The 25,321-nt window shown below is 45.9% G+C and overlaps 1 protein-coding gene across 4 annotated transcripts; it reads right to left on the reverse strand.

Annotated features, from left to right (window-relative positions):
* Window positions 1–1,194: 1,194 nt before the first annotated feature.
* DPP8 (dipeptidyl peptidase 8) lies at window positions 1,195–24,051 on the reverse strand. Of its 4 annotated transcripts, none has more exons than XM_082291043.1 (20): window positions 23,997–24,051; window positions 21,724–21,993; window positions 20,105–20,217; window positions 19,043–19,216; window positions 17,994–18,162; window positions 16,700–16,810; window positions 16,234–16,362; window positions 14,718–14,779; window positions 13,511–13,611; window positions 12,016–12,193; window positions 10,645–10,804; window positions 9,812–9,891; window positions 9,273–9,425; window positions 8,567–8,702; window positions 7,681–7,826; window positions 7,033–7,179; window positions 6,459–6,611; window positions 5,169–5,311; window positions 4,372–4,483; window positions 1,195–3,798 (listed from the first exon to the last, which is right to left on the reverse strand). In XM_082291043.1, the coding sequence occupies exons 2-20, from the start codon at window positions 21,980–21,982 to the stop codon at window positions 3,676–3,678; spliced, it is 2,649 nt and encodes an 882-aa protein (XP_082147169.1). In that variant the 5' UTR covers window positions 21,983–21,993; window positions 23,997–24,051; the 3' UTR covers window positions 1,195–3,675. The 4 variants fall into 4 exon arrangements, with proteins under 4 accessions (XP_082147169.1, XP_082147168.1, XP_082147171.1 ...); XM_082291042.1 differs by having other exon boundaries at window positions 7,681–7,844; XM_082291045.1 differs by lacking the exons at window positions 1,195–3,798; window positions 4,372–4,483 and having other exon boundaries at window positions 5,232–5,311; window positions 6,475–6,611.
* Between the last annotated feature and the right edge of the window lie 1,270 nt (window positions 24,052–25,321).

Below are 25,321 nucleotides of genomic sequence, written 5' to 3' on the forward strand. Positions count from 1 at the left end.
ACTTCTCCTGGCAGGGAATATGGGTTGGAACTCGGAGTATGAGAATTCTCCATAATTTCCTACCCAGGTTCAGATGCAGGTGCTCCAGGGTTAAAGCATTACTACACCATCCCACTCGGAAATTTTTTCCATAGCCTATTTCCAAATGCCACCAGTAAGTAGGGAATGCATTTTCCATTCTAATATAATGAGGTTAGTTATTTTCAAAGCTTTGCTTGGTGCTTTGAGCTCATTTTTCCATTGAGTTTGTAAAAATTAAGCATTTCTGGGTAGATACTAATTTTACTGTGTTCTGAGTAAAAAGAGATCACCGAGAACAAAGGGAGGTGCGGGTGAAACCCAACAGCTTTGCACATCCCACACTCACGAGGCATCACTGGAAGCTGCATTAAAACGGGGTGAAAGAATGGGCTTTCACCAGCAACAAGCACAACCAATCCCAACCACCTCGAAAGAGAGGAAACTGCTGGCACCAACACACAACTTCAGTATCTCAGCACTCAGATCCCCATATTTCATATATATTCTTAAACACACGAAAACATTCATCTCAAAGACACCTGTGCAACTAAATATCCACCACACAAGGAAGGCTCAGTCCTGCTCCTGTTCAGAGCAGGGCTCCTGCTGGGCACAACACCCCTAGAAGGCAGATGGGCCTCCACAGGAACATACCAACCCCTGGTTTGGGAGCCACAGCAAAGGCTCCTCCTCATACCTTTTTTGCTCCACAACCTCCCCTGCCTCCCCAGGATCTCACTAGTTCTGTTTAAAACTCACAATAACCAAGAGATTTTTTAACATGCAGGAAGTGATGAAGTACAATCCCAAATATCAAACAGGCTGGAAACCTCCTCAAGTGACATTCCCATCTCCAGGACTGTAATGTACAGCCTTGTCCTGGCCCTTGGCCAGACCAACACTTCACCATACAGGGTGCAGGAATACCGCTACCCCCAAAAAATAACGATGCAAAGTCCCTCAGCACTAACACCTTCCTACCTCTGCAGTCTCGATCACAACGGGGTTTTTCCTTTCTTCACTGGGAAATTAGCTGGAATCAGACTTCATCTAAGGCATCTCTTTTGCAAGAACTACAAAACTCTGGTGATAAATCCTTCCAGCACTTCCACAGGATAACAGAGCACGGGGTCTTAAAGTGCTTAACTACAGTAAAAAGAAAAGAAAATGGTAGGAAAGAAAGAATCCATAATTTATGTTGCAAAACAGAGCAGTTACAGTATGTTGTACTTTAATAGCTTTTTGATGTATATATTTAAAACAGTAGAAGGATGCATTATTAAGAATTATATGTCAACACTTATAATCACATCCTGCCTCAAATCCAAACCCAGCCTGGCTTACTCACGCAATGTTTAGTTCTTCAATTCCCAAAAAATGCAGTGTTTGATGAAGGCCATTTTTGCTCTGTTTGTTAAACAAAACGATCAATTTTGTCTTAAAAATCATATACATTTACATTCAAGGGTAATCACCTCCAGAAAAAGAACAAAAAAAAAAACCAAAAAAGCAAGTTAATTTAATATTGAACAAAATATAAACAACCTTGGAGAAGGTGAATACTATCCATGGGTAATTTTATACATATATGTATATATGAACAGATATAGATATATGTATATATAATACAGCATAAACACGTTGGGAACACAATGAAATTCCAGAGGAACAGCTTATTTTTGTCTCTCCCCACTGTTGTGTTGCACATGTGCTGCTCTCTCGGTGCCGACTGTAACACAGTCCCCAGGGATGCTGCCTTTGCTTCAGCCACAATTAACCGCTAAGAGAAGACATTCCTGGAGCTGGGCTCCTTCCGTGCCACGCCCTTCCCAAAATCAACCCGTTATTGACCTGCTAATGGTCTTTTAACTGATCCACTTGTAATCACTGCGGTCTGAAAACCAACAAACAGCCCGAACCAAGGCTCCCCACTGCGGAGGAAACACTCCCTGCACGCCGGTTGGCTTTGGCTCCTTTGTGTATCCCAAAAACCAGATCCTGTTTTCACACACGGCTTTTACAACCGTGTAACTGCCCCAGCTCCCCTCCCTTTAGTGCACATGCCCAGCAGTTTAACTGAAAAACGATGCGGTTTGATCAGATACAGCCAGAGTCTGTTAAATCCCAGAGTTCTGGGATCAAGCTGAACAGTACAAAATCAAGAAAAGTACAAGGTTACAACATGTGGAGTTCTAAGAGCGTAAACACTGAGAGTGATTCCAGATTTTCTGCAGATGAAAAGAAAATCATGCTCTGCTTCTCTCTAGCACCAAAACAGAAAGAAAAGGAAGTTTTTGGGTTTCTAAGAAAACCGTTAAAACTTATCAGAGTGTCAGAGGCAAGTCCCAAGGGGAGAATCTGGATTAAAGAGAATAATTTTCGATGGATTTCTATCCTAAATTACCTGTTGCCAGTTAAAAGTGCCTTCACACACTTATGCTTTTCAGCCAAGCCTGCTGCTTAGTTAAAACCAACCTCAGTAGCAAAAACACAACTGGGACTGCAATTCCTTGAGGGTTACCTGAAGCTGTACAGAAAAGGGTTCTCAAAGACAGCATCATCAGCATCAGCATCATCAACATGCACAGTAGTGCTAGAAAGGATCCAGGAATAGGGACACAAGCCTGGGAAATAGCCCCTCATACATGAGGAAATTCAACAGAACAGTTCATATTGCCTCGCATATAAGGTCTCCCCACACATCCTCTGCAGACCTTGGAATTAGAGTATTGAACTTCTAAATTGTAACAGGATGCATATGCCCGTATCATGCTGATGTGAGGGTAAGGAAGGAGTATTGCAAACCCAGCTCCAGAGTGAACATCAGGGAAAAATCTCAACAGGATGCACTTTGAAGCTTGTTTGAAAATTTACAGTTTCAGCTTTTTAACTTAAGTTAGTTTGCACCTCGGAATAAAAGATTGTTAAGCCCATATCACAGTAAAGTATCAATTCACTTCTCCACTGAAATCAAGTACAATCAGGATAGGTTCTCAAGCTGCTGGAAGAAAAGACAATGATTTATCCTAGGGGAGAAGGAATCAAAGAACCTGGCATCGACTGATCTGAATCCAAACTTTAAATATATTAAGAGGCAGCTTAAAAGTCTTTCTTCTTAAAAAACAATTAACATCTAGATGAGGGATGTGTCCAACTTGTGACCAGCTTCTAAGGAGTGAGATACATCCCTTTCATGAAGCATAAAAGCTATATGATAGCATTTAAAATTAATAAAAGTTGTAACCATTCAGGTAAACTCTTGCTGTGTAGTGAGTAAATCACCCAGTATTATGTAATAAGATACCAAGGAACACACTGTAAAAATACATCAATTATGCCATAATGCTTTTAAAAAGTGAAGATCTGGTGCTGTAGAAGTACGTTATTTTCAGTTTCAGCTCGTCCCCCAAGAGAACACCCATGGTACTGTATTATACCACAGACATTGGATTTTATTTACAGCTTAAAGTTATTAGATCACTGTACTTAAATTTCCTGTATGGCACCAAATTTACTTTTAAAAAAGTGTCTGTGAGGGTGTGTACGGGTGTGTACATGTGGCAGGCACCAGAAAGCAATGTTCCATCCTATTTTCTCTAGTTTCCTACACCTCCCTGTCCGGAGAGCAGCCGTGGAGCAGAGTTCTGAGGTCAGTCACATGGCCTTCATGGCAGCAATGCGAGAGCCCAGGTTCTCCTGCAGGTAATACAGCAGGTGCAGTTCATAGTGCTCTCCTGACTCAGGGACTCTGATGCTGTGTCTCTCCTGAGGGTAGATCTGAAATGTAAAATAAAGTCGTAAATATCCAGAGGAGCTGCAGGCGCCAACATTTAAACCAGTCCCAGAGCCACGTTCCAAATGTCCATGGAATGTCCCTGCATTAACTCTGCACCTGAACTAACACTCCTCATCCTCCATTGCCTGAACCCAGGAGAACCCACTGTGATCCAGCTGTGCTGGAGGGGATCAGCCTGGCTGAGCAGAGGCAGCTCCTGGCCAGAGCACATTCCCAGTTCTGCAGTGTGGTGTGGGATCCCTGGGCTCCACCTGCACTGAGCCAGCAGGGTTTAATTAAATGAAGAACCCTGTTTCATGCTATATGAATGCTGCTGCACTGCCTTCCAGCTGCAGATCTCCTCAGAAACAGCCTTAACTGCTTATTTGCCCAATTTTTCTTTTTGTTAATTCATTTAAATAATATTAAAATAATAACATTTTAAAAATTATTGGCTCAAATGCTACAATTTTATCCTAGAATTCCAAGCTGTCCAGCACAACCATGGTACAAGTTCCAGTTCTGGACTCCTCCAAGACAGACACATCACCTTTATGCTCTGGTTCTGGCCTTACCTGTAGGTCATAGGGTTTCCCAGCTCTCACCAAAAAGCTGAGCAAAATACTGGTGTGTGCAAAGTGAACATTCTCATCCAGGAATCCATGTAGCAGCAGCAAACGGTTTGGTCTGGGAAATGCAAGAGACAAAAGTTCTAGACAGAATCCCACTCGTTTCACAGTCCACACGCATCCCTACAAAAACACTCCTCAGAAAAAAATATTTGCATTGAAGGCAGTGATTTCAGTTGTAAACTGCTCTGGATAGACACATTTCTCAAACCTGTTCCTTGCTCCTCTGAAAGTTCTTCCTGCACATGCATATTACAGTCAAACCTTTTACCTGAATATCTTAGTTATTCTCATCAATGCTTCCTAGCTTGGACAATACAAGGCCTTAAACCTTGCTGACTGTCAGCTCTTTGGCAAGAAAGCCCATGGCCCCAGCTTGCTCTGCTGTGTTGAGAGAGCCTCAGAACATACAAAAACATCCCAATCAACTAATTTTTGTTTAGCTTAATGTGGCTCTAAAGTGCTAATCAAATTGAAGATATGTTTGTAATTTCTTAGACATAAAAGATAGTCTTTAATTACAGCTACTATAAAAGGGCTTACATGAAATGGTCTGTAATTATGCAAATGTTCATTTGAGTATTAAGTTTATTAGTGTTGGGTATTGGGGTTTTTAAAATTATTATTTAATGCTAGCATTTGTGATTCCAGAAATACCAAGAACAGGGAGATAAAAACGTGTCTATGGGGCTTGAACTTTCCCGGTAGGAAAAACAGAAGACAAGAGCCAGAAGCAAACTTACTCAGAAGGAAACTTCTCAGCCTGCATGGCCACGGATCCCAGGTAGTAGCCCTGCTCGTTGTGCTCTGGGTGGCCCATGTAGCGCTCCGTGTATCCCGTGTCATAGAAAATCCACAGCGTGACAGGGGCTCCAGCTATGGCCACCTGCCAGTGCCACAGAGAGGGGAGTGACAACACTGCCCCCAGACCTGGCCACGTCCCTCCCTCCCACAGCTTCATCCCACTGTAACTGTGGAACAAGCAAAGCAATCCTTGCTGTCCCTGCCCCAGCTCACAGACAGCACAGCTCAGCTATGACCCACATGCACTGGAAACCAGGAAGAGCCTACAGGCAAATTGGAAGCAACTTTAAACATACCACTTGCAAGGGCTGCCGACTGAAGTGCATTCTGTGGGGTTCTGTGGGTTTGGGTCCATTTGCATGCCTAACAGAAACAGCTCCCTAGGACTCAGCAAACTACCCTGCATAGCTACCACCAGCTTGCAGAGGCTTGTGGAAAAAAAGACCCATAAGAAATAAAACAACCACAAAACCACCCAAAACCCCTTTGCAAGGCAGGTGTTTGTAAAGGTAAAAATACAACAATTTTGAAGGATTGAGACAAATAATTATTAAACCTCCCAGTAATATTAAGGTTGGACTTCAAGAAAGCAAGAGTAGTCACAAAGAACAAAACACATCTCAAGGGCAATAGCCAGCTCTTCCCACATCTCTACCCAAAGAAAGTCTGGCTGTTTATTACAGTGGTCTAAAGTCAGGCAGGCACAAGAACCTCTTTCCAGTACCTCTTCCCATCCCCAGACTGTCCTTCTGGCTGCTTTAGAACATGCTCCTATGCAGCAGCATGGGCAATTTGATCTGGGAATAGATCAGTCTGCAAAGGGAACTACTCTCTCGGGGCCAAAAAGAGGGAGAATGAGAAGGAGGTGTTGTTTTTCACCAGGATTGTTTCCCTTACCTGGTTCACAACACAAAGAGCTCAGCTGGCACAAAGTGGGCAGCAGCTGACATTACCTAAGGTACCTTCAGCACAGGTGACCTGAGATAGGTAGAGCTACACCAGCACAGTTGCCATTGCAAGCTCAATAGTCCAACAGTTGCTAGAAAAGCAACTTCTCTCTGAAGTCAGCCAAACAGAATAGTCTTGAAGAAAACAGCCACTGCACTGTGTCCTAACTTGTCTAGAGCAAGCTCTGAGGTCTTTGTGCTATGATCACCCATGGAAGTCACACTATTAAAGGAAAAATTCTGTCTGTACCACTAGAGTAAGTATTCAATGCATGAACATACCCTGAAGATATCTGACCTCTGTGTTAAAGCCATTAGGGAGAGATAGCCTCCATAGGACCAGCCATGAATGCCAACACGCTCCAAGTCGATGAAGTCGTACTGCGATGCCAAATACTGCAGCCCTTCCACCTGGTCATCGATTTCTATCTGTCCCTGGGAGGGCAGAGACAAAGGTAAGTTCTGTTAGTTACAGGCCAGTGTTACGTTCTCAGGATTGCCCGAGGTAACAACCTTCAGAGCTTTGGTGCTCAAGAGTGATCCATGCTCAGAATGCAACTGTCCTGCTTCATGTGAGCTGCAAATTGTATCTTTGAGGAGTCACAGCCTCATTATGAAGTACCCTGTGTCAGGCTGGAGCTGGGTTACAGCCTGAAACCATGACATTTTATCTTTCCCACATCAAGCATCTTTCCTCCCTCAACTCTCACCTATACACACTTCCTGTCCCCAAATCCCAGAAATGTCACACAGGCAGTGCTGGGCACCTGTGCCAAAATAGTGCTTCAGCGCTGCTAACACTGGGACTCAAACCCATCTCTGGCTGAGAACAGAGCCAGACTCAGAGTCCACTTACCATTTTGTATTTAAAGGCTCCTTCAAACTTCAACCCTCGGTGGCAGGAGCCCCTATTGTCAATGACAACGACAACATAGCCTAAAGAGGCCAAAGTGTTCAGTCGGAAATACTTGATTCCTTTAAACCGGTTGTTCACCAGCTGTACCTGGAATACAAGAGCAGCACAGAATCCAGAGGTCACCTCTTAATCCAATTTCAGATTTTATTTATATTTATCTTTAAATGCTTTACACAATTTTATAATGTGAAGTTTTCAAGATCCCTACTCCCTGCTGTAAGATTCCCTCTCCCTACTATGCAATAAATTCTTCCCCCAGTAAAACAAGCCATTCTGTGTCATGGACATGAAGAGCTGAGGTCCAGTGAGGCAACTGGAGAGGAGAAGGAGACAGAACTGGGAACAAGGATTACCTGATTCCCTTTTCTCTCAGTTCCAACTCTGCTACTCCATATCTGTCCTCAGACAAGTGGCAGTGCCTGGATCCATGACCTGGAGATCATGAACCCTTACAGCACCTTTGGCCAAGCACATACTCACCGAACAGGCAAAATGCCACCTGCTGCCCCCAGCACAGAGCAGGAACTGTTCCTGCAGGAGAGCCATGGAGTGATCCCTGCCAGCCCACCCCACTGCTCACCAACTCACCTGAGGGCCTCCATAGATGAAGAGCACTGTGGGGTACTTCTTCCCAGGCTCCAGGTTGTGGGGTTTGTACATCATTCCATACAGCGTGAACCCCGTGGAGCTCTCAAAGGAGAACACTTCAGGGGGAATGTAATCGGGAAGAGGACCTGCCATGGGAGGAGAGCCTGGTTTAAACAGGAATGGATGAGTAACACAGCTCTGCTTGACCACTGCCCTGTCACCAGTCTCACTGCAATCCCAGTGGAGGTCTCCCATGCTTTCCAGTGGATGTGGCTGGATCCAGGCAGAGACTGTAAATGGCCCAGCCCTAGGTAAGCTTTCTGAGCCCTATCACAACAGTTCTCCTGTGAACAACAGTAAATCTCCCCTGACAGAGCCATTACAGATGTCCCATTGCTTCCTAATCCCACTTAGGACTCGCTACATTAACACATAGAAAGCACAGGACATGGAGTATGCCTCAGGTAAGGAGAAATCAAAGGGAACAGAAATCCAGTGGAAGATTATAGCCCAAGAGCTGTCTCACAAAGACATGAGTAGGCAGCAGCACACACTATTTAAGAAGTGCACCTCCCTCCCCATGAACACACTCTTTAGCAAGCACATCATACAGAGCAAGTGAGAGCACTTAAATCCCTCCCTGAGCTAAAACTGGCAGGAGAAACTTGGTAATTTCCACTTTAAATTCCTTCATGGTCTGTTTATATCCATTTGTTGCTGAGCTGAAAATGTCCCTCCTGTACTTCACAGAACTTCTCACAAAAGCCTGAGTTTCAGAAACAAGACTGGTCAGTCAAAACAGCAAATCTCGAGCAAGCATACACTGGGATATCTTTCATCCATTGATCTTACTTGTCCTTTTCCTGTTCCTCATCCATGCCATTACCTGCTGAATCTAAAATGGTAGCCCAGAATTCCTTAGTCCTATGAGCTGCATCATTTTCCGATCCTGTCAGCCTGTACAGTGACACACAGTGGGGGTTCTTCTGGTTACTGTACTTGCTGATGAACATGTCACAGTCCTGGGGAGAAAAAGAACATGCCTTGAACTCCTCAGTGCAGAGGCACAAGCAAGTGATCATTTCTTTTTGCATTTAGATCTTTCAGAAGATGCTTATGGACCAAATTAAACCAGAAATCTGAACACTTTTGCTTCTGAAACACTACAGTCCTTAACACTCCGAACCCAAAGATACACCTGCAAATCCAAGAGTGGCATGAGGAGCTTGTCACACACCCTCTTCTGGGTCATGAATTCCCAGCTGGATTCCTGGAACTGCACCCAATGCTGCCCAGGCTCATCTCATCTGGTGATTGGTTTCTAGTCCACTGCAGGCAGAGAGTCAGGCTCACAGAGTTTCAAACAATTCATCCCAGCTCCTTTTGCCTGAAGTGAGTTGGAGAGCAATGGAACCAGGACGTCAAGTCTGATTTCCAGGGTAGTTTTACACACTGACTGTACAACATACAGGAGGGCACAACACAGCCTAAAACCTGCTTTTGTTATATATAAATACTGCCCTGTCTGCTGAGTGACAGGATAAGCCTGGGCTAAGGCAGAGCAGCCCAGCCAGCCCTGGCAGCACAGGTACCTGGCTGACACAGCAGGCGTGTGAGTAACCGCGTTCTGTCAGGCGCTTCACTTCCCCGGGGTTCTCGTAGTTAACAACATACAAGTGATGCTCCAGAGGTGAGTCTTTTGTGCCTTGAAAGTACACCAGTTTTTTGGTTTCATCCACATAGATCTGTCAGGAACAAAACAAACAGCATATCCCTCAATATCCAGTTCTACCACCTCAAAGTCTCCCCCACATCCCTCCCGCCCCACTTCCATATGGCTGAGTTGGAGCCCAGCAATCTGCAAGGTATAAACCAAACAACTATTCTTACTGTCCACAACTCTGTCAGTTTAATTCAAATGATCAAAGAATTCATACAGCTGAGAGCTACAAGAGCAGCAGTTTGGGGACCATTCCTTCCCTCCTTGTGCAAGCTCACAAGTTACACAGAACAGAAATACTGTGTATTTTGGCTAAAACCATACTGGATTAATTGGTTTATGCTGATCCCTCCAAGGGACCATCTCCCTGTGTGTGTGGCAGGATATCCATGACGCAAGAGCAAGACTTACATTGGATCCATGTCTGCCAAGCACTTCCCATTCCCCACTGGTAATTGCTATCTCCTCTTTGATGAGGCACTTGAAGTCACCTGTAAATAGCCAGTGTACAGAGATTTTTATTTCTAAAAATATTTTGTCACTTGCCTAGAAATAAAGGTTTTATACTGAACAATAGGCAGGCAATGGAAATACGAGGTGTCAGAAATGGAAAATTTTGCAAGAATTTTGCTTTTATAAGATGATTTCATTTCCCTTAGAATGAGGGAGATTTAGCATGAAAAAGAAGTCAGATGCATTTAGAGAAATCTAATCAACCCCAGATATAATGCTATGTGGAAAAAAGACCTACAACAGTTGCAAGGAACTAGTAAAATTAGGTGTATTTTTTGTGCATACAGAGTTCAGTAGGTGCCTTCAACACAAGCTAAGTAAATTAAGTATCACAGCATGAAATTGTGAATTAAAGAACACATACTGTGGAAAAAACCACTCTGGGAGCATTGCACACAGTGATTTCTTGCATCTGAGCAACAGCAAGTTCCAGCAGTGAGGAGGAAAAGCCAAATATGTCTCACAGTATCACAGGGAGCTTGTTTCCCATCTGGTTTTTGGAAACTTTTCCCTTTAGTCCATAAGGAAGGATCGGGGCTAAAACTAAGGCATGCTGAAAACAGAATAACCCCTGTACAATTTCCAGAGCAATGACAGTACACTGAAGTGCTTCCCTGGACAACAGCAGAAGCTTCCAATGAGACAATAATTCCTGCCAGCTGGAAGGACATTTATTTCCTCACTGGTCAGCAACAAATGCCCAATTAAAGCACAAGAATTATTCCCCTTACTCGGAGCAGGGAGGCCTCCACAGGACCGTTTGTACTTGCTCTCCTTCAGAACCGAGGTGACCTTGTACAGGTGTCGGAAGCCTGTTTTGCACTCGGAGGCAAAAATGAACTCTATCTCATCTTCATGGGTTTGAGGGAAGACATGGAAGATATCATGGATCTGAGAAGACAGAGCAGTGGATTATTGTCATCAGTAGGACTCTGGCACTGCAGTCACACAAAATATGTTCCTCTTGCTGCTTAACACAGACCACACAGTCCAGGCTAACTGGGTGCAGCACTGTCCCTTACTGGGAGAACCAGTTACACTTGGAGCCAGGGGGGTCTGCAGCCAGTGCCACATCCCCACAGCTCCAGCTTTCTGCCAGTCTAACTCTATATCCTGGTCGCCAAACTAATTAAGTTTTTCTGCACCTGCCCTTCTAGCTTAGACACAGAGGTGGGTCCACCTCTGCAGACCTCTGTCCTGTGCTGCCTGCAAGTGAAGGATTATTTAAAGAAGGATGAGCTGACATCATCTTCCCACTCATCAAATGTCAGCTCTTGCTTCAAGGGACAATCTTTGAAGGACTTGGGAGTACTTATCTTCACAGTATGAGCTGCCAGTCAAAAATCACTTCAGCCAGTAAAAATAATGGAGAAAGCGAAACTCACTGCACCATCCTGAAACCAAACATTTACTAAGGAATGTGGTATCATAGAGAGCACTTGCTGTATAGGGACTGTTCACTGGAAGCTTCTGTGCAAATGTTCTCTGCTGAAAGATCCAACTATGTGCCGGTGATTGATGCTCCCAGGCACACCTCCAACGGGATGTCACTGCAGAGTCATGGATCTTTATGTGCAGCAGTGTGAGGAGAGGCACAGTTTACAGCAGTGACCAGGCACACCCGTGACTGCTCTCAGCACAGGCCCTGCATTTCACCTCCCAGAACATCACACCCTTAACCTGTTTCACGAGACCAAATGTAGTTCAGGAGAGGTTCAATGCATGTTAGCTGACTCTCAGGACTTGTTCACCGTGTCATCTTGACAGATCTTTGTTGCCTAGAAAATACTTCATCTGGTGGCACTGCTGGTGATAACAATTGCCAAGAAGCTGGAGAGTGCCAGTGACACTGTGGGCAAGGGGCTGTCTGGGAACACCAGAGCCCTGGGCTCTGCGCCTGGCTCTGAGCACTGCATAGACTCAGGCAAAGCAGCTCTGTTTTCACATCCCAAATCTGTTCTCTACATCCTGTTTTTCACAGCAGGAAGCCCTGAATATGCACAGAACTTGCACTATGGGATCACTGTCCTTGACAGCACAGTAAGACCAATGTTGCTCAATTGCTACAAACTGTTGGAGAAGGCCGAAATTCAAATTCTTACATTTATCCAGATGTCTGTTGTTTCTTCATAAATAATGAAAGGTGTAACGGAATCTGGTACAGCATCAATAAGTTTCTGTCTTTCCATTGCATCATCTTCTGTGGGGATGAATAATGCAGGAGGGATCAGGACTATCTGAAGCCGAGTTTGGGAGCGATCAAGCAAGATGGACCAGATGCTGTTGAGGACACAGATATTAGAGAAAATAACATGCAACCATGAGTATGACACAAGTCTAAAAATCTAAGCAGACACTCGGTAGCACTAGGCATTTTGAAGGAGTCAAGAATATTCAATTGCAGATTAAGTCACGTGCAAAATTTCACCCACAGAAACAAATTTCTTCCATAACACAAGAACCTATTTCGCTTCATTTTAATATTGCATAAGCACTGCAAGTTCAAAAGTTTAACTCATTCTGTTCTCCCTGATTTGAATTGTGCTTCAAGGGAGAAAAAGAAGAGAAAAATCAGAGGGAATAATGAAGCAGAAAAATTTCAATTGAAATTTCAGGATGCTTGTGAAAATACCACTTTTAGATCTACACCTGGCAGAGAGTAACACTGGCACCTAAAGAGACCAGCAGCAGCCCCTGCCATATTCTGATGGCTTTACATGTAGCTCCAACAATAATCCTGCAAAAAACAGGATAAAGTAGCAAATGTGTCCCTGGATTTCTTCCACATTTGGATGGGAAAGAAATTTAAAAGGTGAAAGCCATCTTTAGATTCAAAAACTGGAGGAGTGCAATTCTGGAAAACCATGGAATCATTTGGGTTGGAAAAGACCCTTAAGATCATCGAGTCCAACCATTCCTCCAGCACTGCCAAGCCCACCACTAATCATGTCCCCAAGTGCCACATCTACACAGCTTTAAAGTCCCTCCAGGGATGGTGATTCCACCACCGCCCTGGGCAGCCTGTGCCAGGGCTGGACAACCCTTTCAGTGAAATACCCTTTCGGAGAAGCTTCTGGTGAGTTAGAAACACTGTACTACATCATCTACAGGGTTAAAATGACATGCAAATGTAAGTAGCACTTACAGCAGGTTTTCTGATCAGTAAGTCTGGTCAGCAAGGATGGTCCAGTGGTTAGGGCGCTAGCCTAGGGCCTGGGGGACCTGGGCTCATTTCTCTCCTCAGCCACAGACTTCCTGCGTGACCATGGCAAGGCACTTAACCTCTCTGGGCTTCAGTTCCCCATCTGTAAAATGGGGATAATAGCACTGCACTCTCTCTCACAGGGATGCTGAGAGGACACACACATCAAAGGCTGCGAGTGCCCAAACCCAAAGCAGTAGGGCCAGGGAGCAGAGAAAGACACAAGGAGGGCTCTGGTTTGGCTTTTGGAAAAATGGTCCCCTTTGCACAAACAAGTTGGTAGCAATGTAAAAGTGAAAGCAGGCTTAAGCTGGAAGAAGACAGAGACCACTACAATCTGCTTCTGACTGTATGACCCCAAACCCTCTGAGCAGAGACAGGATTAACATACGCACTATTTTCCTTCTGGCGTCCACCCAGCTCTAGCAATGTACTCTACTCCTTCAAAGAGGATCTCGAAGGGCTGAACTAGCTCTTTATCCACAACATCTGCAATCTGTTGACAAAGCAGCAATTCAGTGACACTGAGATGAACCCCCACAACCAGTTTTTCATGCACGATGAGAGCCTGGACACAGAAGACTTTTTCTGTGCAGCTCATGCAATTTAGATTGTTCAGCCTTTGCAACACAGGGGACTGAACCCCATCTGCAGCCAGACCCCAGCACAGCAGGAGAGCTGCACACTGCCAGTACAGCCAGGGCTGGGACCAGAGAAATCTGGATGCTGCTCACAAACCCATCATCCATCTCGCACAACTCATTTGAACTCTCAGTTCCCCCCTGTAAAGGGGAGGTAATTTGTACCGAGCTGTTTTGTAGGATTTTCATGGATAGGTGCTGAACATCCTGCATGACACCCAGTTACCAATGTGGTTCTAATTCATGATATGCAGTGCTGCAGTCTGCTGCTGCTGGGACTGGGAACAAGTCCCAGTGGTACCCAAAGTGTCCTGAAGGCTTTCCCTGCCTTTCCTGGCTGACACCAGCATCACTATCCCAGCAGGTGACTGCTGATGGCTGAAGCCTGCCTTTCCTGGCTGACACCAGCATCACTATCCCAGCAGGTGACTGCTGATGGCTGAAGTAGCTCAAGAGTTGGGAGAATTCCAATAATTTATGGCTGTAATGAATCTGTTTGATAAGATTAATTTCCCATCTGTCCAAAAATCTTGGACTGGGCTGTGGAAATTTCTCCATCTGTTTAAAAATCCCAGGGCAAAAGCAAAGTTCATCTCTTTCCATATGTTCATACTTTAGTAAGGTGATATACTGTATTTGCAGTACAGTTTTCCCAATATCTGCAGCCAATCAAGAGATCAGTCACATAAGAAGGTGTAACCATCCACACCTACAACACTCTGCTCTGCAGCTGAGTTCACACACCAGTGGTAGCGAAGGAAAGCACAGCCTTGAGAAATACTGCTGCACACTGAGTATCTGCACAGGAATGAGCCAAGGGCACTGCCTCCAGAGAGGCCAGGAAGCCACTGCAACCAGGAAAGTTTCTTTGTACAGAACTGGAAAATGAATTTTACAAAAAAAAAAAAAAAAAATCATAGCAATTATACGTATTTGGCAAACAAACAGAACATAGACTTACTCTGCCTTCTGCATTGATTGTCACTTCAGAGATCTTGAAAGTGACCTTTGGATTTGCTGTACCTATAAAAACAGATGTTAGCAGTCAAGCACCAATTGTTTGCTGTGCATTATTGTGGTGTTATTCATACAGGACTGGAAAAGGCAAACAGCAGAATGCTCTTTGATCAAATAGCCTCCCTGCATGTGTGAGAGACACCACAGAACCAAGAAACTGCAAACGTGAGGAGAATTAGAGGATGTAATCCTGCAAACAGACCAAGAACCACACTACTGTAACAGTCAGTCTTCTCTCCCACAATCAGTGGATGCATTCACAGGGTGAAAGTAAATGCTCAGGAGTGAATGGAATAGCAAAGCAAGCTTTGGTTCACTGTTTGGCTTTATTCCAAGGTGGTACATAGAAACTGATCCAGTGCTAAAGAGCATCAGTGAATATCAAACACCTAAAAACCTACTGCCATCACTAGTGCCATTATGATAATAAAGCTATATATTGTTTAAGGGATTTGAGCATTCGTTAGCTTGTTTCCTTTGCACTGAATAGAGCCACGGCAAAACACTCTCAGAAATCCGAGTGTTCACAAGCACCAAAAAACCACAAGGTGTCACCTCTTTCTTCCCAACCTCACATTGAGCCCTTGTCTCTCCTAGACACAAGCAGTAAATCAGGAAAAGCAGAAATCTTTTCCAGTGAACTGGGAAATCTACAAGATCTGAATGAATTCTGCAGCTTGAGAATGTCAGCCAAACAGAAGGTATTTCTCCAAAAAATGAAGATTTCAGGAGTGAGGAAAGAGAGCAAACCACTGTTACCGGAGCAATGTGTTCCACTGTGACAGCAGGGACATCTCAGAAGGGTAGAACTGTTCAAACTTGCCCCACACCTGAGAGTGAATCAGCCCTCAGCAGGTCTGCTTAAATCCCACTTCCCTGCTTCCAGTGGCACTCCAAGCCTGCCCTCAGCCCTTCACTGCTGTAGCCTCCGGATCATCCACTGTCTGCAAATGTGACCACAGGTAGTTTTCCTGGCAGGCCACAGCAGGACAGGTTTGCTGTTCAAAGTCCAAGAGCAATCCTGGAGATCAGAGTCCTCCAGAACTTGAACTGTCAGGGCAGTGCCAGCAGCTAAACAGAAACCCTCCTAAAACCCCAAAAGGCTGTAATTCTGGAGCTGTTCCCTCAAAAACACAGGATTGTAATGAGAATCAACTCCCCAGCAACTCAGGTCTGCCAGGATCCCAGAGAGTGGCTCAAACAGTGACAGTGAGAGAAGGTTTCTGCCAACTCCTGACCCCAGAACCCCCAGTAACCACATGGCTGCAGTATCAGCACAGTCACCAGTGACTCATCCAGCCTCCAGAGCAGCTTCCCCAAACACATTTGCACCACCTGGACACCAATTCAAAGACGACTCAACACCTCTCTGCTCTAAGCTTGGAGAGTCACTGCTGCCAGGCACATGGAATAAAATAGGTGTCTTCCAGAAACATGGATGTAAAGTTTCAGGATCTCACCAGTTTTGGGGTACCGGAAGGAATCTGTTCTTCTTGTCTCCAGCATGGGTGACGTGACATGGATAATTTCTACCTCTGACTCATCATTTTCTTCATAAAGAATTTGAAGAACTTTACCCCCATCCAGTGCTGTAAATGAATTAACATTACCAAATTACAGAACAGAATTATCAGTTATTGCAGGCATCAGTATTCTCTCAGGAGCACAAGCAGATTGGAAGGATGAAGAAAAATCCAACAAAGCCTGTGATTCATGTTTCATTAAAATAAAACACTGAGACTCTTACAACTCCCACCACTGTTGTGAGAAGGGAAGTCTCTCCCCCCAGTGCTCACAAGGCCCCTGTAACCGGTCCCCGCTGCAGACAGCTCCAAAGGACGCCATTCCCAATTTGCATAATGTAGGAGGAAGAGAGAGCTCTGCACTGGACAGGGCCTGTCAGACACGCTGGATCCCCACACTTACTTGGCTGTGCCTTTGGGCACCACCAGTAGCCAGTGTATCTGTCAAACTCCTCCTGCAGCACAAAAGTAGCCACGCCAGCAGATTTTGGATCCTCCTCAACATTGGCCAGTTCTAAAAAAAGACACCAAAGAATTAGTTTGTTATGTGCTGCAGAACCAAACCAGTTCTGCATTATCCCAAACACAGCCCAAGTTCACCCCCAGGGAACCATTACATGATAATAAATCTGACTTCTCAGCAGATTTGTTTTCTGCTTCCAGCCTTCTCTGTTCATATATTAGGGAGGATTTAATCCTCTCTGACATGGCAGCTTCTTTTAGGAAAGGAAAGCCATTCTCTCTTCTTACTTGTACCTAATCAGGCTCTCAATTAGTCAAAGAAAGAAAATGTTCTCTCTACCTGAGTCCAGTGAATTGGAACTACAACTTTTAAGAAAATCAAAACCCAAAACCTTTCTGAACAACGGAAACTGAAAACATGAACATTCAGAAAAATGAAAGCATCAGTATTTCATTCACTGTACGAACCAAAAGTAACAGACTTACATAACATCTCAACATGATGACATATCCATAGGGCTTCAATATTTTTCCTGTTACCCTGGAGGTAACTTAGCAGCGCTCCATAAATAATTATCATCTGAGAAGGAGTCATTGCTACAGTTTATTTTTACTGTACTTACATAATATTTTAATATTTAGCATTTAAATAGTCTAAAGCATTATTATAAAGTGTCAAAAATTTCAATTGACTAAAATTCAGATGATATAGTTTAAATACAAAATGCAATTGATTTTTAAAGTGTTTTATCCACAATTTCCCATTTTCTTTCTTCCAGGATAAATGCCTAAGAGTTGGAGAGGGTAAGCAGTGAGAACCTAAGTTATTGAGTATAAGGGTACAGCAGAAGCCCCAGTGCTATTCAGAAACTGCCTAAATTGTTTCTAAAAGTCTCTGCAACCTGATTTCACTGGAAGAAACTTTCCTCTAGCTCTATTCCACCCACAGCTCCTCCACACAAAAAAGGCTGTTCCATAGAAAAGCACTGTGCTGTGTTTCAGAAGAGCCCTTCCATATGTATCCAACAAACAACGCATCCTGCCAGATTGCACAGTGCAGGGAGAAGAATCATCCCATATCTGCACTACAGGATGCACACGGAACGTGACAAACAAGGTGGAATAAACAGTGGCCATTACCCTCATTTCAGGAGAACCTTTAGTGCCATTGCTTAATGCAGTCTAGCAAGAACAAGTGCAGAGGAGGTACAGGAATTTAAGTCAGGATGCATTACCATTGTGCACAAACGTCAGCCTCCTTTCTTCCCTGGATTCTATATTAGATATCCAGATGTCATTGCAATGGATAAATGCCATCCAATTTGGATCAGCTGGACAAAGCTTGGGATCCATACGGATATTTGGACAACTGGTCTCTACTAGAATGGGTCTTAAAGGCTGTTGCTGTTTGGAATTAAAAAAAAAAAAAAAGCACAGTAAGATATAACACAAGAACACATCCACCAAGTAACCTGGATTTTCAGAAGACCGCAGCAGTGTGGACACTGACTTCAAATACATGTTTAGAGAGGAATCTATTCCACACACAGAAAAATACCATGCAGATATTTTATAGGGAAAGTTGTGCCTCTACCAAGGTCCCACCAGGCCTCTTTCCCCAGAGCTGAGGATCAGCCCCAAATCAAAGGGCAGCTTGTGTAGAGAAGCCTGGCACACTCTTAAAAACAGCACCCTGAAAGGGGCTGGCAGAACATGCAACCTTGTCCTCCAAAAGCAACTCAAAATACAGTAAATTACCTCTGACAACAGGGTTAGACAAACACCAGGCATTTACTATAATAATAGTAAATTTTTTCAGCTTTGAAGGCCAGCTTCAGCACCAGCAGAGTGAAGGCTGCTTGTTCTGCAAGTTGTACAGTCAAATGGTGTAAAAATGGTGTAACACATCCAGCACTGACCACAGAACAGTGACCAGGAAACTGCAGCCTGGGGATAAAAGTTGTCTCTGATGTGACGTCTGACTCTGTGGAAGAGCATGGAGCCTTTTGTTGTTTTTTATGGACACTGCTAGTCATGAAAAACCAAACAAATCTGGCATCCTGCCTTGCTGCCATCATTTTACCATTTCTTGTAGACCTGCATCTGAGTTTCTACAATCATGGAAACACACCCCTGTGGATAACCCTGTTTCCACTGTTATCAAGGTCACTTCCTGTGCTAATGCAATAACTACTGATAATCAGCTCTTTGCTCTCACTCCAAGCCAAAGGAGGTTCTTGCCAGAGCAAAGTCCTGCAGAGAGACAGGAGATGAGTAAACTCACGGTGAATCCATGGGGGCCTCCATCTTTCACATGATAAATCCCACTCCCCGCCTGGAACAGGAAGGTGCCGCTCTCTCGGTGGTAATCATAGGAGGCAATTCCAACAGTGCCGATCCGCTTCCTCTCCCGCAGCAACTCCTCTTCCCGTGAGTACATCCCATAGTCCAGGATGGCCTGAAAACAGGCAGAGAAGCCCAATCAACACCTCTGCTCTGCATGCTTACTCTGTTTCCAGGAGCAGATGGCTGAGCAGACATCCTCCTCCTCCGGAATCCTGCTGCCGGCTGGAAGCCAGCTCCGGTTTTGCCTCTGCCATCAGCACTCGTAGGTGCAGGCCATGATCAGATCCCACACAACTGTAAACTGACAGCCACTCCACCCATTGCAAGGCCAGCATTATTCCCAATATTCCCTGGTATAAGAAAGCTCAGACTGAGGGTCTGTTATTTCTAGAATGAGCCCGAGAGGCTTTGCTCACTTTCCCAGACATGCAGTGACTGGTCTGGTGGGAGGAGAGCCCAGCCGGAGCTTTATGTCTGGCTGACAGCCCTGGTAAATAACACGGGGAAAAATACACTTCATTCCATGTGGGGTTTGTCCCACCTCCTCCAACCTGCCATGGTGCATAGGATGGGATGGTGCAGGCTTGCTATGTGCAGCAGGGAAAAGGGAATCCACATTCCAGTGAGTAGGAAAGGGATCCTCTGCTCTAGCATGAGTCATGGAGCCACTGACTGATCCTCGGGGGAATCATCCCTTCCCCTGCAAGACAGCAGGGAAGTGACTGGAGACTACAGGCTCCTTCAGCAATCCCCAGGATCTCACAGCACAGAACTTGATGCAAATTAGCACTTGCAATCTCTGCCAGCAAAGGAATCATCCAGCACACAGAGGGGATGAAACTCCAAACACTGAGGAGAAAGCTGTGCTTCATTTCGGGATGGCTGCAGGGCTGGCATGTACAAGAAGACTCTTAAAATTTTTAAGACAATAAACTTCAAATTTTCAGGATGAAAACCCCAAATCCCACGTGCTTGAAGTAAGAAAAAAATCAGGACCCACTGGAAAAAGATCCAGAAGAGGCTTCCAGGAAAGCAGCAGGACAGCAGCTTTGTTTATGGTTTTGGGAATTTCAGAATAGAAGAGTGTGTTCTCCCTGTTCTCCCCAGACATTGCTACAGAGAAAGTGAGGAAAAAAAAAAAAAGTATTAGCTTTCTGTTAATAATCCAAACACTCTCAAAGGATGCCCAAGAACAATTTCCCAGGCCCTTCCTACCAGAGGAAGGACTGATGGTCTCTGCACTGCAGCCTTGCTCTGGGAGTTCCCTGCTTTGCAGAAATGCAAGTCACAGAGAAGGCAGAGAACAATGACACCCAGGCTTACCCCATGCTGTCTGAAGCACTCTGTGTTTTCTTATTGCCCTTTTATTCCATAAGCTTTATAAATCAAGGAGGGCTTTTGTGCCAGTTCCCCTGTCTGGGATACATGGCCTGTGTTTCAAAAGTAACAGACCTTTAGGGAGGTTTGGACACCCCTTTCCTGCTCCTCTCCCTCAGTCATTGAAAGTCTCTCCTCAGTCAATGAAACATCATTCAGGTTTCTGAAGGCTTCTGCCCAGGCATATGGGGATCAGCCTAGAGGGAGCCAGGTGTGCTCCAGGGAAGGCCAAGCCTGGTCTATAGCTCAGGAAGTGGCACTTGGGAAACCAGAGCTCATCCCAGGGGAATCAATGTCAACACACCCATGATGTGCTTGAACTCAGCATCATCCAAGGATTATGACCCCCATCCTCTGAAAAGGGGAAAAAGAGCAGCAGTTTTCTGACTATGTCACTGCACGGCACACGCACTCTGTGAATCACAAACCTGAGCTTAAGCAAGTAGCCTAAGTGGCAAGCAGTGGGGCCATTAACATGGCACTGGTTCAGCCATTGCTTCTCTCCCTAATCCAGGTTTTCATGGATTTATGTTCAGCTACCACAGCTCTTGACAAAAGCATTTCTCTACCACAAGGCCTGCTCCAAAAAGCCACTCAGAGGGTTGCTCACGGTACTGCTTATGATGCCAAATCACTTCTATCAAATGAACATTAATTAGTGAAACAATGCACAAGTGAGGCACTGAATCCAAGAACAACAAACTACATAAAGTTTTTTATTATTAAGACCAAAAATGTTAAGAAAAGTATTTACTCTCTGAGCTGCCCCTGACCTACACTGCTATTTATTCCCCAGGGTTCCTGGAAAACCTGCTCCATTGGTAGCTGAAGCACAAAGGACTTCCAAAATTACAGTTAAAATCTCTGCTTTGGAAGGAAACTTCGAAGGAGAACAAGGTTCTACTCAACAGCTGTAATAAGAGAAAGGAGATGAACCTGCATAGCTTTTGGAGAGAGTGTATACTTGGGTGAGAGAAAAGGGACTGAACAGACTTCCAGCTTGGGAACATGCCCCAAAGGATACTTCCGAGTTCTTTCCAGGCCTAATGGGTCACCTCCAATCATGCTACTCCCATGGGAGATTACATCATAAGTTTTAATGAGATATTACAATCACAATCATGACTTTTGACCAGCCAGTGTGGCCTGGAATCCCTTTTGATTTAACTACCAGGAACACCCAGCTGTCAGGAACAGTCAATCCCAAACAGCCCTGTAGTGCTACTGTCACAGCCAGCTTACCCAGATAGTAGATCCTATCGGAATGAGGTCCTTCAGGATCATTTTTCTTCACAAATGTGAAGTCATGAGGGGCTTTTGCCATCATGTATCCATGATACTTCCGTGTATCTGTGAGTAGTTTCCGAAGCTGGCTCCAGGAATGCCTCTCTACATAGAAAGGTTCCAGTTTTGGCTGCTCCTCTCTCGGGACCTGCTCCTCACGACCTGCAGTCTCAAAGATTTCCAGGCCCGGCTGTTCAGTTTCCATGGCTGCTGCCATGTTGCATGTTTCTGGAAAAAACAGAACAGCTCCAGCAAACCCTCACTGCACACTCCGAACACACCCCACAGCAAAACTGCTTTAAGAAAACCATTAATTTCATGTGGTGAATAAAACCCACGGCAGAAGGAAGAGGATTAGGAAAGATATTTCCACTCTGGAAAACAGGCTGGCACCACTCAGCCTTTCAGAATGGGACTAAAGACTTCATGAAGCCACAGATTTATTGTTGTGTTTCCCATGTCCACACATACCAGCCACTCATTTTAGTTCATGAAGTGAATAAATTCTTCCCTTTTAAGCTCCTACCTGCTTCTTTGCCCACAAGACCTGCACAAATATCACCTCACTACACTGATATCCGAACAGGGGATAATTAGGAGTGGAGGAAGAGCTGGGACGAACAACTGCTTAGCAGAAATAACACTGGTAGCTGATCTGGAACCATCAGGCCACACAACAGGCTTAGGCACCTCATGTCCTTATTCCCATTATTCTCCCATAACTTCTTGGGTTTGTTTGTATCTCCTTTCAAACTAAGCCCAGAAGGGTCTAGCAGTGATCAACACTATTATATTGTCCCAATTACAAGTACCAGAAGGGGACACAGTGAAAAAAGCATTTCCCAAACAGATTTATCTGCAACACAAGTCTTATCTGCCCAACAGGTTGTTAATTCAGCAGATATCTCTTCCTGCAGTCAGCCGTGCTTTACAAAGTGTATCTGAGCTGAAATTATCAGCCCGGACGTCTGGCAAGAGGAAACCAAGTCCTCCCACTGTAAATCCCAGAGCTGAGGGCAGCTCCAAAAGGATCCAAGCTATAAATTCCTGTCACATAGTTCATTCCTGGAGAGCCCAAGGTGTAGGGTTGTCAAACCTCAAAGGGAGGGAGGGGGTATCTATATAAAGCATGGAAAGACTGCACAAGTGTTGTGTACGCTGCTAGGGCAGAGCATGTTGACCTAAGCCTGACAAACACTAATACAGCCTAAATAAAGCATTTCCCTCGAGCAAACAGGCACTGAAGGATCACTGGAGCTCAAGGCACAGGCTTGGACAGCTGGCAGAGCTCTCTGATGGACTGGCTCTCCCATGGCTCTACAGAGCAGCTGATACATGTCCCCAGAGGAGTGAAAAAGATATGATCTGCACCTTGATACAAACCCATCTTAACACAAATAGTTTAGTTTCACCTTTGGCAACACAAACCAAGTAAACACAGATCCTTCTTCTGCCCATACTATCCACAGCACAAAAATCCAGAACAAAAGAGCCCTGTCCAACTGGAAGGAGGGTCCAAGGCATGCACCGAGCAGTGCTGTGCTCGAGACAGCGTCAGGAACTGACAATGAACCTTCAAACCTGAACCGCAAATCTCGTTTAATCTGCAGAATTCCAACAAAGAAAAAACCTCCTCTCCCCACCTACCCCCAGATGCTGCTATTTCTTAACCCGACCTACTTCTCGCAGGAAAAGAGATAAAAACCGAAAAGCAGCAGACGTTAACGAGCCAATAGCAGTGGGAACGGCCACCCGGTACGGACGGGAATGTCAGCCCAGGGTGATAGTCCCAGGGATTCCTCCACGGCCGGGGACAGATCCCGGGGGTCCCTCCACGGCCGGTCAGATCTCGGGGGTTCCTCCACGACCGGGGACAGATCCCGGGGGACCCTCCACAGCCGGGAGAGGACATCGGGGGGGTCCCTCCACGGCCGGGAGCAGATCGCGATAGGCTCTCCCCGGACAGGGGTAGATCCCAGGAGAGCCTCCACGGCCAGAGGCAGATCCTGGGGGAGCCTCCACGGCCAGGGGCAGATCCCGGGGTGGCGGCAGGCAGATCCCGGGGATCCCTCTACGGCCGGGGCGGCGGCCAGGCCTGGCCGGGGGCGGAAGGCCCGGCCGCCCCGGGTCAAGCCCCCTCCTCCCGCCCACCTCAGGAGTCCCAAGGCCCCCAGGGGTCCTCCCCGGAACGGAGCCCCCTGCCCGACCCCCGGCGTTTTCCCGGTACTCACGGAGCTCCGCGGCGGCGCTGCTGCCGAACCGCCCCGCCGGGCCGCTGCTACAGCTTCCGCTTCCAGGAGCGGCCACGGGCACCGAGCCGTACCGGCGATAGCGCCACCTGCCGGCCGGGAGGACCGAGGCGAGGGTGCGACATCCACCCGGGCACGAGGACCGGGACACGGGACACAGGGACCAAGGCCTTGCACAGGGACCGGGACAAACACACACACACTACACCATGGACGGGAGTCAGGTCACGCAAACCCCCAGTGCACAAGGACCCTGCAGTTTCAAAAATCGCTTTTTCTTTCCTCTCCAAAAACTGCTACCACCTCCACAATGATATGCTTCCCACAGCGGAAAGAAATTCCCAGCTGGCATAATGAGTGTTAAACCCAGGGCACACCCAGGCTCCAGTGCAGTGAACCCCCAAAACACCCCCAGGCTCCAGAGCTGTGTGCCCCCAACCAAATGTTTCTATACCCCTGAATTTCCTTTTGCAAAGCACAGTCCCTTTTTTCAAAGGAAAATCTTTTTTGACTCCCTAAAACCCAGAAAAAATAACTTTTCTGCAGGTGCTCCCTCCCTTCCACACGTGCAGGTGGCAGCTCCAGGTCACACTGGGACCTGAGGCTGGTTTTCCCCACACGCTTCCCCAAAGGGCCCGTGGGGTTTGTGTTCTGAAATAAAGCCTCCTGGGGACCATTGCTACAGCTCACCCGACCTTCTGTGGTAGCGTCACAGCACTAGGAGCTGGCAGAGGTTGGAAATCCTCCATCCAGGGGCAGGCTGGGGCATGGACCTGGTGTCTCCACACCAGAGATTCACATGGAAGACCCTGAGGCTGGGAGAGAGAGGTCGTGCCAAGATGGGTTGGAGGGAGGATAGATTTGCTGTTGGAATGAGGATGGCCATGGGTGAGGGGCCCTTGTGTAAGCTCCTGAGGGAGTGAGGGGCAGCTTTTTTGGAAACAACACTGAAGTAAAAAATGCTATCCTTTTTTAGCCTTACTATCATAGAATCATGGAATAGTGTGGGTTGGAAAGGACCTTAAAGCTCATCCAGTTCCAACCATGGGCAGGGCCACCTAAATCAGGTTGCTCCAAGCCCCATCAAACCTGGCCTTGGACACTTCCAGGGATGAGGCAGACACAGCTCCTCTTATCAGCTTCTCCTGTCATGGCTGAGATGTGGCTGGTCTCTTCCACCAGGTAACAGGTCACAGGACAAGGGAAACGGCCTTAAGTTGTGCCAGGAAAGGTTTAGTTTGGATATTAGCGAAAACTTCTTCACAGAAAGGGTTGTGAAACATTGGAACAGGCTGCCCGCGGCAATG

The sequence above is a fragment of the Coloeus monedula genome (assembly GCF_965178545.1).
Source record: "Coloeus monedula genome assembly, chromosome: 14".
NCBI lineage: Eukaryota > Metazoa > Chordata > Aves > Passeriformes > Corvidae > Coloeus > Coloeus monedula.

Bases quoted from the DNA above. Each gene is read 5' to 3' on its own strand.
- DPP8 (XM_082291042.1), bottom strand. From the start codon at position 21,982: ATGGCAGCAGCCATGGAAACTGAACAGCCGGGCCTGGAAATCTTTGAG. The intron at 12,194-13,510 runs GTGCGTATGTTA...TGTCCTCAACAG, and splicing joins TGGACGCCAGAAGGAAAATA to CATCTGGTCCATCTTGCTTG. The intron at 7,180-7,680 runs GTGAGTTGGTGA...CTTGTATTCCAG, and splicing joins TCATCTATGGAGGCCCTCAG to GTACAGCTGGTGAACAACCG.